The sequence below is a fragment of the Pteropus medius genome, unplaced genomic scaffold (assembly GCF_902729225.1).
Source record: "Pteropus medius unplaced genomic scaffold, Ma_sr-lr_union100, whole genome shotgun sequence".
In the NCBI taxonomy this organism is placed as follows: domain Eukaryota; kingdom Metazoa; phylum Chordata; class Mammalia; order Chiroptera; family Pteropodidae; genus Pteropus; species Pteropus medius.
The window spans coordinates 11,118,485-11,134,098 of NW_024351730.1; the positions used below are offsets into that span (position 1 = coordinate 11,118,485).

The 15,614-nt window shown below is 41.0% G+C and overlaps 1 protein-coding gene across 1 annotated transcript; it reads right to left on the bottom strand.

Moving 5' to 3' along the window:
• On the bottom strand, nucleotides 1-5,535 carry SPINK2 (serine peptidase inhibitor Kazal type 2). Its single transcript, XM_039845842.1, has 4 exons — nucleotides 5,471-5,535; nucleotides 4,600-4,643; nucleotides 861-970; nucleotides 1-128 (listed from the first exon to the last, which is right to left on the bottom strand). The coding sequence occupies exons 1-4, from the start codon at nucleotides 5,523-5,525 to the stop codon at nucleotides 83-85; spliced, it is 255 nt and encodes an 84-aa protein (XP_039701776.1). The 5' UTR covers nucleotides 5,526-5,535; the 3' UTR covers nucleotides 1-82.
• Nucleotides 5,536-15,614: the final 10,079 nt, after the last annotated feature.

A 15,614-nucleotide genomic window follows, 5' to 3' on the forward strand; every position in this document is an offset into this window, starting at 1 on the left:
AGAAGAGAAAAAGGGAAAATGAAATTCATCTAGTGTGTAGTTGATGGTGGTTTCTCCAATTTCTCTTTCGTAAACCGCTCCATCAGCACGGTCCGCTTCGGATTATTTTAATGTCATGACTATCTTCCCTGCAAATTGAACAACCATAAAAACAAAAACATTTTTATTATTTACCATACTGACACTGTCCCACAATTGTATTAAAAAGACCCATGTCATTGTACATTAGATTCTGTCTAGGGTGACATTTGCATAATCATTTTTTAAAGCTAAATCAATGAGTCACAACTCAGTCATTTTTTCCCTAACCCAAGGGCACAGGTCACTAACCCCAAAAAATCATTCTGAGAAGACCTACGTAATTCAGGGTTGATTAAAGTCAGAGAATGGACCCCTGAAATACAAAGCAGCATACTTAGAGGAGTCACGATCTCCTGGTCAGGTGTGTTACATGAAGGGCACCAGGTATAAAACACTAATTACTTAGCATTCTTTCGGTACAGTCATTAAGACCTATTTCCCAACTAGTACTGCAGGGTGTGCAGGTCACCTACACATGCCTTTTGAGTTTAAAAGAACATTTAATATTCCATAAAGTTTAAATATTTCTTAATTTCTCTTAATCCATGGATAGTAACATAGTTTGATTATCTGTTCTACAGTTGCACACCTCATTCTCTAACTTTGACTTGGAAAATGCACTGAGGGATTCTGTGTCTTCTTAAATGTCAGTCTGAAAACAGAACTATGTCATATTTCATCTTTATTTCCAAGAAAAGAGGCACTATATTATAAATAATGAAAATTCAAAAAAAAAAAAGAATAAAAACTTGTCTATTCTATACTTTAAATTATGTTACCTGATTTTCATGCACAAAGTACATTCGTTGGGATAAGTGGACATGTCACTTCCACACACAGGGTTAAAGTCTCTGGGGCATCCTGGTAATCTGTACTGATCGCAGTTTGGCTAGAAAAAAGAAAGGAAGACAGAAATTAGAGAATAACTTGAGATATTCTTATCACAAAATAGTGGAGGGGAGTACAAAGTCCCATGTCTCCCTAGATTTCCTAGAAACATCCTACGAAAATATTTCTACTTTCCAAAAAAAAGAAAAAAAGATTTTTCTAATGAAAAAATCAGATGCAATGTTGAAGCAATGGTTTGATACCTACTACGTAAGAAAAGAATCTCTAAAGAAGGTTCAGTGTGCTGATTTTTAAATGAAAGTCCAAGACATGCCACCATACCTACCTTACTGTCCTCTAGCTTCATAATTTGCACTCACTACAATCTCATGTAGATGTGCTATTACATTCTATCTCAGTCCCTTGACATAATGTTGAGACACACTCAGGAATTGAATCTTTTAGTCTGGATTTTTCGGATACTGGCATTTAACCCCCAGCACTAAAGAAAGCAGCAGGTTCATAACTGGATTTTAGGGGTACCTATGGGTTTACTTGTGTCCATCCCAAAAGATATGTTGAAGTCCTTACCACCAGCACCTCAGAATGTGACCTTATTTGGATATAGGGTCTTTATATAGGTAATCAAGTTAAAATGAGGTTATTAGAGTGAACCCTAATTCAATGTAACTGGTGTCCCAATAAAAAGGGAAAACTTGGGCAGTGTCATACACTAAGGGAAATCATGTGACAACACAGAGAGAACCCCACTTATAAGCCAAGGAATGTCTGAGGCTACCAGATGCTAGGACGGAGGCATGGAACAGATTCTCCTTCATAACCCTCAGAAAGAACTAACCCTGCCAACACCTTGATTTTGGATTTCTGGCCTCAAGAATTCCAAGACAATTAATTTCTGTTGTTTAAGTCACCCCAGTTTGTGATACTTTATTATGGCAGCTGTAAGAAATTGGTATGAAACTCAAGCATCTGATTCAAGAGAATTGAGGCCAGAGAGGTGACATGTCTTGCTCACAGTCACGGGTCTCCAGCAGGGCCAGGACTAGCACTTGTCACAGTGATCAGACCGTGGAGTGCAAGGTCTCGCTCTAACAAAAGGTTAAATACATGGCCTGCAATATTTCTGCGATATAGGTATATATATAATTTGTTTTTTTAGTAAAGGTGATCACCTTTCCTCATATCAGAGTAAAAGAAGTCACCCTGTTTTAGCCCTCTGAATAAATGAAGTACACCTTTCTATTAATATTATTAGGTTTCATAAAGGCCTAAGCAGGGCTGGCTGTGGGCCAAACCCTGAACTAAAAGAGGTTTTGTTGACCTTTTCCATCCTCTGTTCAGCACACTCTACACTTCGTTCAGGAGCACGATATGTTCCCACTGCCCTAGGCTCACTCAAGAGATGCCTTCTAGATGCCCTCTTATCCAATGAGATTGGGACAAGAGGTAGCTAGTCGTTTAGCTTAAAAATTCAATTAAAGCAAGGAAACAATAACAAAAAACAATACATACCCTAAATATTTTATCTTAAAACATATAAATGAAAACAAAATGGAAATCTTTTGATGTAAGACAATGACAAGGCATATGGCTACTTGTAATACTAGTTATGATCATATAATTAAGGTCAGGCCAATGGGATATAAGTGGAATTATTGTGCAGTAGCTTCTGGAAACCCCCTTTAAAAGAAAGCTGGTACCTGTCCTCTACTTCCTCTTAGTTTTATTCTTCTTTGTCCATTCCCCTATCCTACAGTTGGGAGCATGAGGCATTAACTTTATAGACCAGGAATACAAAGGCCACATCCTAGTGTGGCAGCACCGTGCACTGTTATTTTGAGTCTATTACTTGCAGCTGAATTTAATTTTAAGTAATGCAAAAGACAAAACCTTTCCTTTGAATGTTTCAACTAATTAGAATTCTGCATGCTATCACTGCAAAAATCATACCCATAATAACTCACTTATAATTTCCTGGTTTGGTTTCTCTAAAACAGGATTTGTCAACCCTATTCACATTTGGGATTGGATAATTCTTTGCTGTGGGAAGCTCTCCCGTGCATTGTAGGTTCTTTAGTAGCATCTCTGTTCTCAGTCCACTAGATAGATGCCAGTATCAACTCCCAGTCATGACAATCAAAAATGACAGCCTAAAACAGTGATCCCCAACCTTTTTGGGCACCAGGGACCAGTGCTCCTGTGAGAATCTAATGCCTGATGATCTGAGGTGAAGCTGACATGGTGATTCTAGTGCTGGGAAGTGGCTGCAAATACACAAGGCTATACTAGATCACCTAAGCTCACCTCCTGCTGTGCGGCCTGGTTCCTAACAGGCCACTGACTGGTACCAGTCCATGGCCCAGGGCTTGGGGACCCCTAGTCTAAATGTCTACTGAGAGGCAAAATTGCCCCCAGGTGAAAACCACTTTTTAAAATAGAGTGAGAATTTAGACACTTGCAAAACAACATAATACACAATTTTTTAAAATCTTTCCCTAATTTTTTAGTTCTTTCACCTATACCTAATTTAATAGCAATTTTTTTTTAGCCTCTAAATTATACCCCACGAGATGCCAACTAGAGGAAGTCACCTCTAGTAGACTGTTCCTCAGTGCTTCAGAAGACATTCTCTCTCGAAAAAGGGCCACCTCGCTAATTTATTTATTTCTTAGGTTGAATGGTAATGTAGAGAAAGTGCATTTATATCTTCTTTGGAGGAAGAAAATAGAGTGTGAAGGCTTTCAAGACGATGTCTACTCTGAAATGAATACTCAAAAGTTACCTAACCCCTTGATGTCAATATCCCTATATGTAAAATCATAATATCTATCTCACAAGGCCATTCTGAGCACTGAGACACTGAATATATCAATGGATGATGCTGGACCAGATATTAAAATAGATCTCTAACCATAACCTGCAGCAACCTGCCCAAGAAACCAACTCATTATTTAGAATAACCAGCCCAGGAAGCCAGCCTGCTGTAAGTCAGACAGCTATCTCTAGTGACAGTCTAAGAAGCCGAATAATAACCTCTGTAACAATTGGCCCCAAACGGCCAGGACTCGATTAGTAACCAACAGCTTCCCTAATTTTTGTCCCCACTTCCAACTTAGAATCAATCAGGGAAAGCCAAATATTCACTCCTAACCAATTACATAGGATACCTGCTTCTAGTTAGCCCAACTACAGGCCAACAGCCTGAAATCGAGACACACCTGAAGCCTTCCATTCTCTCACTAGAAAGCTTTCCTACTCCTCTGCCTGCCTTTGAGTCTCAGCCAAAATACAAGTGATGTGGTTGATTTCCTTGTCACAGCAAGCTCTGAATAAATAGTTTTTGTTTGTTCTCATTTGGTTGGTCTTTTGCTTCCACAGAATTTAACTTGATAACGTACTGCACAAAAATGTCTAGTACAAGGTGTAACTATTAGGCCAAGGATTTTCTGAATCATTAAAGGAGATATTAGAGGAAACAAAGCCCTGGAGTCTTCAAGAACTGAGCTATTTGCATTTTTGATCTGTATCAAAAGCCTGCGTGGGAAGCTGGTTTCTAAAGCAGTCAACAGTTTCAAAAGTGGCAGATTAGAACTGAAAACTATCCCCCAACCCAAATCATTGGGGGCTTCATTGTGTTAATAGAAACAATACAAGTAGTTTCCTACTTACTGTTCTATATTCTGCAGATGGACCAAATTGACTGTGCATAGAGGCTGCAAGAAGAAAACATTTTAGAGCATGTGATTAAGTCAATTCTTGTTCATAAGGGTCTTAAAATCCACGTTGTGATTTATTCAAGCTGCACCTTCTCCCTTTCCCTCAGATGCCTAACTTCTTTGCACCACTCCCTTTCACCCCACCAGCCACCCAAAATACGCGGTTGTTTTCTGGCACCTCTCCTAGCAGGCACACAAAAGAACATTTGGTACGGGTTTCATAACTGACCACTCTAATAAGTTTGCTTGAGAAAGAATTATGGGGCTACAAAATAAAAGTCAGAGAAGTAACTCCTAATAATTTATTTTTTTCCTCTGCGGCTCAGGGTAATGAATATAAAACTTAATATTACGTGTTACCATTTCGACTCCATTTTAAAATGGGGCGTCAAGTCTAGGTGAACTAACTCCCCCTTCCCATAAGCCCTGGAATGCCCCGACGCACTTGGCATTCACTATTCCTAATTTCTGTACATCTTATGCCGAGGTTCATTCAGTTGGGCCACTGTACATAAAAACTCAACTCCTAATCTTGAGCTCCAGAAAATCTGCTTTAAGGGAGAAAGAGCAGACAGCAGGGTGTCACTGAGAAGCTGGGAGTGAAGCTCAAGCAAGAACTGAAGGATCCCAGGCTCCACAGTCACGCTCCCTCGCCCCCAAGTTCGTGTTGCTAGAGGACTGCAGCGGGGCCCTAACGGCCAGTAACGGGTGCGCGGAAGGACGCCAGGGACTCCGGGGTATAGGGGTGGGCAGTCTCTGACGAGACCGCATCTCATTATTCCTCCGCGGGTTCGAGGTTGACCAGGCCAACTGATGAGCGTTACCTGCCCAGACCCTGGCCAGGAGCAACAGCACCAAGCTCAGCGCCGCCGCCGCCATCCTCCCTCCGCAGCTGGCCGTCGGATGCTAAGCGCTCCAGCGCCCGCGCAATACGAAGGGCGTGCACAGGTGGGACACGCGACAGGGTGGGGTGAGGAAGGGGCGGGGAATGGGAGGATGAGGGGAGGAGGAAGAACCGGGAGAGTAGGAGGACCTGGAGGGACAGGAAAGGACTGGTAGGGAGGGGCAGGGGAGGAAGAGGAGAGAGGGAGAGGATAGGCAGATACTACTAGCCCCATAGGCCCTGCTCCCCAAACCCTCCCCACCCCGCTGAGGATGGGAGTAAACGTTCTAATAAAGCTCTCCCCCTGCAGCTGATAAGAACCTCGTAAGAGCCCTGGGATACAACCTTGTAGGCTCTGTCACTCAACCCCTATTTCTTCAGCATCTACTCTGTTCCAGGCACTATTTTGGGACTGAACTCAACAAAAGATGTCTCTGCTCTCAAGAAGTTTTCTAGTGTGAGTGTTGGGGATGAGATAACACAGGGAACTCCAAAACAAGTGAATAGATACAATAATTCTAGAAAGTTGGGGATGGTGTTGGAGGTGAGAGGGAGAATACTTTCTATTGGGAGATAAGGAAAAGCCTTTCGGAGGTGGCATTTGAGCTAAAAGCTGAAAGATAAGGAGAAGGAAGCATGGTGAAGACCTTGGAATACTTGAAAACAAGTATTCCAGGCTCAAGGCAAAGCAAGTGCCGATATCAGGAGGCATTAAAGAGAATTTAATGGAAGAAATCGGCCAAGCTGGTATTGGAGAACTGAAAAAAGCAGAAAGGGAACAATGAGGTAACATGCAGAGACAGTAACTTCGGGACATAGGTATCATCCCTGGGTCTGGGGGAACAAAAGGAAGAGGTTGAGATTGTCTAGAAATTTGGAGAAGAGGCCCTTGGAAAGCTGGGGCTCAGGCCTCTGAGCAGGGGTGCTGCTTGGCTGATGCTGGTGGGTCTGAGGGGATGCAGTGAGGCAGTTCTGAGAATGTATGACAACGCTAGAGACTGGAAGTAGGTGCTACTGTTGGGTGAAGGGGCATTACTGCTACGGTACTGCTGAAAGAAACAGTGAGCATGTAGAAACAAGTCCCTCCTCCGTCCTCCTGCTTTGCAAAGTCCCCCAACACATCCCATTGGCAGAACCCTCAGGAAACCAGCTGGCAAAGTAGAAATGAGTTCTAGTATCACAGAGTCTGGAAAGGTGATTTTAGAGCCGGCATACAATAACCTAATGACTGGCATAGTCGCATACCCCACCCCCCTGACTTTAGCAACCTCGAGAACTGGGACAAGAAGACAACATGCAGTTTTAAACGCCACCTGGCACCATGCACAGCTGAGTTCTGGCTAGTATTCTGTTTGAGGCCAGAGTGTAAATTTGGAATAAGTGTTAGTACTTTTGTGAGGCACATAAGTTATTTAAACAAAGGTAAAAAATACAGAAGGCTTATTTTGCTGAAGACTTTCATCAGGAATTGATATATGGATATAGATATGTGCACAAAAATATTTTCTCAGCTTCGTTGGATTTCTGTGACCATATAACATATATATTTGTTTATAAACATTCTCACCTCTGCTACTTCAGGAACACAAACTGAAGTCTGACACAGACTCAGGGACAATGCTTAGAGTTGTGTTAATAGGAATTTCAGCTTCAAAAAGAAAGCCATTTACCCCTCAAGATGGATTTGTTATAAATGTATGTAGGTAGATGTTGCTGCCTTTGTTATTTTCTTCCAAAGAGTTGATGATTATACTTTAGAAATATTCTATACCATGGTGCTTTTCACATAGTGGTCTCAGCATTTGTCAGCCAAGAATAAGGGTTAACAAATGTTTTCTGTAAAGGGCCAGAGAGTAAACACTTTAGACTTCGCGAGTCATATAATGTCACAATTTGTCAACTCTGCCCTTGTAGTGCCAAAGCAGCCTTGGGTCACAAGTCAATGAATGGGCATGGCTGTGTTCCAGGAAAACTTTACAAAACAGGCCACAGGCCACATTTAAACTATGGGTCATAGTTTACCGACCCCTAGCCAAATATGCCAAACAAAAATGGCCAATGCTGACCACCGGCATGCCCGTTAGAAGGTAACACCAAGAGCAAGCTAGGAGATGTGTTCTGTGGTTAGTCCTTGCTCTTGAAAGCTCCAGGCTTCTGTCCCATTCCTTTTTTCAGGATGGCAAATAAACCTTAACTGACCAACTTGCCCTTAGGTCTCATATTTTTATGGGTTTTCTGTATGTACATGATTAAATTGTTTTTCTCTTGTTAATCTGTCTTATGTCAATTTAATTATTAGGCCAGCCAAAAGAACCTAGAAGGATAGAGGAAGAATTTTTCCTCCTCGATAGAGCCCTCTTTGAAATATAGGTAGGTACTTTGCAGGGTCACAATTTGCAGGTTAACAGGAAAAGAAATTTTTTTAAAAAGATAATTATTTTTTAATTAAACCATCCCTACTATCCAGAACGGTATATGATCCTATAAATGTCATTAATTTCATTCATTCATCCATTCCACAAATGTTTATAAAATGCTATATGTGCACTGTCCTAGGAATTAGATTTAGCAATGAACGTACCTACTAACAATCCCTGCCCTCAAGAAGCTTACAGTCTAATGATATTACTGTGGTAGTGGGGTTCAAAGAAGCACAGGAAGATACGTTTTGAAAGGCAAGCTTAATTCGATCTTGTCGTCTTTTCCATTCAGCTCTGTGATATAGAAATTTACTTCATCCTCTGAAACTAACAATTGGAATTCTGTATAAAGTCAAGTTTGGAAACCCAACCTATATATTCCTTATTGCCCCTGTCATCAAGTTTAAAATTTTAAGAAAAATTATCAAAACTTGTAAATAAGGCAAAATATTATTATGTGTCTTTTCAAGGTCATACTAGATAGAGCATTGTCTAAGAAGCCTACATGGGGAGGGAGAGGGAAGGTCTTCTGATTCTAGGGGATGTCATTTTATTTGGTTTATCATTTAGTATTGATAAGGTCTAGAGTCATAAAATTAGATATTAACTTATAGAAGAAAAGTTGCAAATAACTTTGTTGGATAGAAAAGATAACTCCAAAGCTTACTATTTTATTGCTGTCGATATAAAGCAGTGCTACATTTAATTTTTAGTCTTATTCCAAGATTCTTTTTTCATAGACTATGTATATATTTGCAAGTCTCCTCTATTCTCCTCTAAGCTGGGTTTATATCCTATGGGTTCCCTCACTAGTGAGTTAAGAAGAATAAATAAGAAGCCAGTTTGCCTGGCAGACAGAGAAAAGGTGTTTCTGACTTGGGGAGACCAGCAGGAGCCAAGGCCAGCAGGATTCCTTTAGAGAATTCCAAGAGGTTCAATGTGGCTAACGCAGTGCTTCTCAAACTTTGATAAGCATGTGAATCGCTTGGATTCAGTAAATCTAGAGTGAGGCCCAATATTCTGCATTTCTACAAGCTCCTAGGTGAAGCTGATGCTGCTGATCCATGGACCACACTTTGAGTAACAAGGAGCTAGGTCAGAGCACAAGTGCAGTTGAGAATGTACAGAGATGAAGATGGAAACTGAGAGAACTGAATGTGGAACTAGAACAGGCTATCAATAAAAATAATCATTTTCTTACACTTTACATCAAACAAAAAGATTTCTAAGCCCAAGCAGGGAGGTCACTCATTTGAAATAATATATGCACTCTCACCACATTTTAGTATAATCACAGAAGTGAGACTAGGCCTGATAAGTAATTTCATGAAAACTGTCCTGTCCTGCACTTGTGTTGGTTCTCCCTTAGCTAAGCTGTTTAGTTGAGCGAAATTGTATTTAGTGGTTCTACTGCCATCTAGTGGAAATAAATTGACATTATAACTAATGCCTCATTTATATGGTAGTTTTCAAAGTGCTCTCATTTCAGTAATCTATGAAGCAGACATTGTTATTGCAGTTTGTTTTAATTTTCCAGAAAAACTTAATATTATTTATCTAACTATGATCCAGGCACTATACATGATTTTACTTATTATCTATAACAATCTTATACATATGTATTGCCTTGTTGTTATTCCACTTGCAGATGAGGAAGCTAAGGCTTAGAGAATTTAAGAAACATGTTCAAATTCCAACACCAAATAAGTGGGAGCATCAGGATTTAAACACGGGCACACATCACTAACATGAATAATCTTCTCTTCTTCCACCTCTTCCTTCTTCTTCATCATCTCCATTATTACAAAGCATTGTGGTTATGTGCCAGGCATTTTCCTAAACCTTAATAACTTAATCCTTACCAAAACTCTTATGAGTTAAATATAATTATTATTTCCATTTAATATATGAGGAAATCAAGGCACATACGAGTGAAGGAAGTTATCTAAGCTAGTGAGGAGCTTAGCAAAAATTGGAACCCTGGAAATTAAAAAAAAATATTTAATTAAAATAAAATTTACTTCACTGAAATCTATAAAATGAATCTTTTTTCCTCATTTCTTCTTTTGTTTTCTGGATTTATTGAGATATAATTGACATATAACATTGCACAAGTTGAAGGATACAATGTGATTTGATACACATATATTATAACGCAAAATGATTACCACAATAAGGCTAGTTAACATGTCTATCACCTTATATGATTACAGTTTGTGTGTGTGTGTGTGTGTGTGTGTGTGTGTGTATAATGAGAACCACTCTCAACAACTTTCAAGTGTATCATACAGTATTGGTAACTATAGTTGGCATGCTGTACATTAGATCCCTAGAACTTGTTCATCTTACAACTGGAAGTTTGCATCCTTTGACCAACATTTCCCCGATTCCCCTGTCCCCTGCCCCACCCTCAGCCTCTGGCAAGCACCATTTTATTCTGTTTCTGAGTTTTACTTTTTTTAGATTCCACGTGTAAATGAGATCATACGTATTTTTCTTTTTCTGTCTGATTTATTTCACTTAGTATAATGCCCTCAAGGGAACCCAGGGAGTGTTTTTCCAGATGCCACGCTCTCAATTAGTAGTAAGCAATTTCAAAAATAGAGTTAATTTGGTTCTCTTCACTACAGAATTAATGCACACTTAGAAAAGAGAAAGGAAAAAAATAACTTCAAATTCTGTCTCCCAAATGCAACCACAATTAATATTTGGTGTCTTTACTACTAGCCATAATTCTAAGTTACTTTGTTTTAAATATAGTTGTGATCATACTATAAGAACCATTTTGTGTTCTGTTTCCTTTATTTAACATTATAGGCATTTCCAATATCCCTGAACTCTTCATAATTGTCACTGTTACTGTCAATGGACCCTTATATCACAATTATAAGTTGTGCAATGCCTACTCTGAGTCAGGTACCGGCGTAAGGAATTTCTGTGTATTTATTCATAACATTCACAATTCCATAAAATAGAGACTATTATCAGCTCTGTTTTAGATGAGGAAACTGAGGCACAGCTGGTGAGTGACAAAGCTAAGATTTTAACCCAGGCAGTCTGGCTCCAGAATCTATGCCGTCATCTAACTATGGAAGCAAGGATTTAAATTGTTCATCTATTGAATCAGTTACTAAGACAGATAAAGAAGCACTGAAACAGTCTTTTAATAACCATTAACTTGTAAGAAAGCTTTTTGCAAAAGATAATAACAATAATAATGATAATTAATGTGTTGCTTATTAAGGAGGCAAATTTTGCAGATAATTCGATAAAGCCCAGAAAATAGAAGAAAGTGTTAATAGTCACCATTTATCAAGTGGTGATACCTATGTGCTTTTTCATACATTATCTCTAATATTCACTGAAACTATGTGAGATGGTTAATAGTGTTCCCTGCTAATATATGAGGAAAGGAAACCCAGAGAGGGGTGATTTGCCCAGGATCACAAAGCTAATAAATGTTGACGCTAATTAAACACAAATTGGTTTCACTTTAAACTTTAGGTTCTTGTCTATATGCCATACTCTAGAGCCACATTGTCTAATATGCCAGCCATTAGCCATTTAGCTGTTGAATACTTGCAGTGTGTCTGGTGTGAACTGAGATATGCTATAAGAGCAAAATGTACACCAAATTTCAAAAAGTTACTACAAAAAAAAAAAAGGAGTGTAAAATAACTTCAATAATTTTAAATGAGTTACATGTTGATGTTATAACATTTTTGGATATATAGAGTTAAATAAACCATATGATTCCAATTAATTTCACAGGTTTCCTTACACACTTAAATGCGGTTACTAGAAAAATTTATTTACGCATGTATTTCTATTGGACATTGCTCCTACAGACCAGCTCTCATGAGCAAGAAAAGAGGCTACCGAAGTAACATCTTTGAATGCATTTGTGTCCTTCCACAATGCCAGGCTTGTTGAGTAGAACCTTCTCAGATAAACCAATCAGGTACCCACATAGGTTAACATACAACACAGAGAGGGGAGGTACAGTTTTATGTGACAGAGTGACGGGATGAAAGTCCTTAGCATCTCCCAAACGATCTCTGTTGACTAGCAGTATGGATAGCTGCACGTAGGTCCCAAGCCAGTGGCTAGACAGGCAGAATGTCAGTCTTTGGCTCTCAGCATACCCGGCCATGATACCCTCAGTCAGGCTTGAGCATCATCCAAAAGGTGTTGAGCTTATGTGGACCTTCTGAGGTGTGATCCTTATGTTTATCAGCCCCTACAGATGGGGGCTTATCCGGGGTAGTCGTGGGGGACGTTTCTGTGGTTTTGTACATTTTCGTCACACCCTCAGGGCATTCCTATCATTAACATTCTATCATGGCTCCCATACAATCCATTTTGTAAAGTCCAAAAAGTCCTCAATTCTTTATGCTCTATAAACCAGCATTTCTTAAACTTTAATGTGCAGATGAGTTACTTAAGGAATCTTAATAAAATGCAGATTCTGATGCAGGAAGTGGCTGGTTGGGCTTAAGATTCTGCATTTCTAACAAGCTTTCAATGATTCCACTGCCGCTGGTCCAGGCAGGGCGCATTGAGAAGGAAGGTTCTAGATGGGAGGTAAGTGTGGGAGAGATGAGCATTAGAACCCTTGGCAAAAATTCAAAAAGGCTCTGAAACAAGGAAGAGGAAAGGGAAGTGGCCTGAAATGGTCCTTAGAGAATTGGGACGGGGTGTTATTAGGGAAGCCATGAGGGACGCATGTCAAGGGGAAGAAAATCAGCAGTGACACATGCTGCAGACTAAACAGGGCCCGGCTGGTTCCTCAATGCAGAGGCTGCTGACGAATGGAGCGAGGACAGTCTCTGAGTAACGGAAAGTGAAAGCAGGTTTCGTAATGTTGTGATAGAAGAGGAACTAGCCGTTCTCTTTCTAGAAAGAGAGATTAAAAAACAGTATCTAAGGCCTATGGCAGGGGAAGGTGGGGCAAGGTGGGGGACAGGGGTGAGACCCAAGTCAATGATTTATGCAGAGACGGAAGGGCATGAGGGGGAAGTCGGCCCAGAGAATACGGGCAGCTTCTCCCTAAATATACAAAAGTGTTTACTGAATGTCAACTGCGTGGCTGCTTAAGGAATAAGTATGACACAGTCTCAAGCTTCGAGGATCTCACGGTCTTGAGTACTAAGGGATCTGTGTGCCTCTCCTGTGAAAACTTGACAGGGAGTAAGTAAACTGAGAATAGATTAGTGATAAGCAATCTTTTCTACCCAGTTTTCTTTGTAATTACATTTAAGTATTTTTTCCTGTCACTGAAGGGTTACATTTTTAGACTAAAATTCCACAAACAACATCACTAGTAGCACCTGCTGCATCATGAGGTGACAACACCAATGCTTTGAAGAGATGTGACATGAGATGACAATATGTGGGGGTAGTGAAGGGGTGAGGACACAGACTCAAGAAAGAGATTTGGCATCCGAATGCTGTCACAGACTGGGAACAACCACCAAAAGGTAGCAAATGGAGGACGGGGCTGCCCTTGTAGTGGGAGCATGTGGATGTTGTAAAGTGGCAGTGTGCAGGGCCAAAATAAAGGGAAGCAGAGGAGGAAATTTCATCCTCCCCTATCTCCTAAAAACAGTTAAAAGAGAGTAAACTATTAGGGGCCCACCCAGCCCATCTTCTGAATGAACTCTGCAGTCTATTATGTTGCCGTGAAGATTCCTGGAGGAGTTGAAGATCAACCCTCCTCCAATTCTGGTCTAGAAAGGTACCTATTATACCCTTATGTCTCATTCATATGCAAATATTCTGAAGTACAGCAGCCAAAAAACCAACCCTGGGGAGTAAACAAGCTTAAGACAGGCAATGAAGATGCTCACTTCCCCTCCTGCTGTAAAAGGGCCTACAGACATACAGAATCATGGAGCTCTTAGGAGATTCAGGGGCGCCTCTAAGCCACTTAGCTTTCTGGGGCTCAACTGCCACTCGGCTCTGGCCAATACCTCCTCTGCTCTCTGGGTCCTTCTTTCTCCCTGGGGCAGCCTGGCCCAAATAAAGAAGAACCATTCTGGTTCTTTCCTTCAAGAATGAGTGTTTAGTTTATACTGGCAGAGACAGTGCATTCAGAAGTAGCTCTTCTGGAGGTTGATCTAACAGTCCAATTCATCTTTGAAGCCCGACCACTTACTTACCCACCTTCAACAGTTTTCTGACACCCTAATAATTAAAGCTCATACACCTCACCTAGGTGGTTTTAAAAACCTCCCGTTTTCTTGAAACTCTCCCGCCTGCAGCCACTTCCTCAACCTGGGTAAGCTTCCTTTCCTCAGCAGCCTCCCCAGCCTCCTAAGCTCACCTTCATCTCCAAACACCCGGCTCCAGCTTGCCAGCATTCTGAAGCCCTGCCAAGCCTTGGCCCTTCCATGAAGCATGTCTGAAATTTCACATTCTCCAAGACACACCTAGCCCTCATGAATGACTTCTTTCTCTTCACTCCTATGGTTAAATTTGTAAAACGTCCTCACTCACAGCCTCATTCAGAAAATATTTATGAAGGCTTACTGCATGCCTGGAGATTTTGTAAGGTGCGTTTACAACTCCGAGATGGATTCTGTGAACAGTCCTGTTCCCAAGGAGCTTGCAGTTCACTGAGGAAGATGACATATAAACACTTTACTACTATATGGTAGCTGCTGTGTTTGGGATGTTCCCCAACTACCATGGAAAACCTACCCAGACTTGGGAGTCCTGAAAAGGCTTTCTGGAAGCGAAATGGGAAAGAGCGTTTGAGACAGGTGGGTGGACAGACAAAGGCCTAGAGAGGAGTCCTGGCCTAGGTGAGGAACACCACTTGGTCACTGAGCTGGAAGGCAAGGTCAGGCAGGGGAGTGTGGAGTGAGGCTGGACTGGAGAGCAGGAACCAAAGCATGAAGGATCTTTTGAGCCATGCTAAGGAGTTTGGCCTTGATTCCTCAGGGAGATGACCATTTAAGAAAATTATTCTGTGGTGTGGTAAATGCATCGGTTGGGGTGAGGGGACTGCAGGAATGAAGGTGCCTCACACAGAGTCTGACAGACGTAGGAACTGGATGAGGAATTCTTTCCTGAGGATGCAGCTGGAAGGCTGTGAGGTTTCCCAGGTGAGAGATGACTGAGGCAGGAGCTAAATAGATGACTTCAGATGTCTTCAGTATTTGTCTTCGTTTTTGTGCGTATGGACCCGCTCCTTCCTTAGAGTGGAAACCATGAGATGGAATTTTTGTCTTGCTTACTGCTTATTATAGGCCCAAGACTTATAACAGTGCTTAGATCCTAAGGGGGCACTCAATGAATTCATAAATGAAGGAATGAGGGCAGCTGGCATATGATTCAATAGGTGACTGATTGGGGTGGGGTTGGGGTAAAGGATTGCCTGCAATCTCTGCCCTAATGCCATGATCCCTGAAAGGGGGCACCCTCCAGAATTGGTGACTGTATTCATTTTCTATCCCTGCTGTAACAAATTACCACAAACTTAGTGGTTTAAAGGGACTCACATTTATTCTTTTATACTTCTGGAGGTCAGAAGTCCTAAATCAGTTTTACTGAGCTAAAGGCAAGGTGTCAGCAGGGCTGGCTCTTTCTGGAGGCATAAGGGAAAATCCATTCTTTTGCCTTCTCTAACTTCTTGAGGCCACCTGCATTCCTTGACTCCTG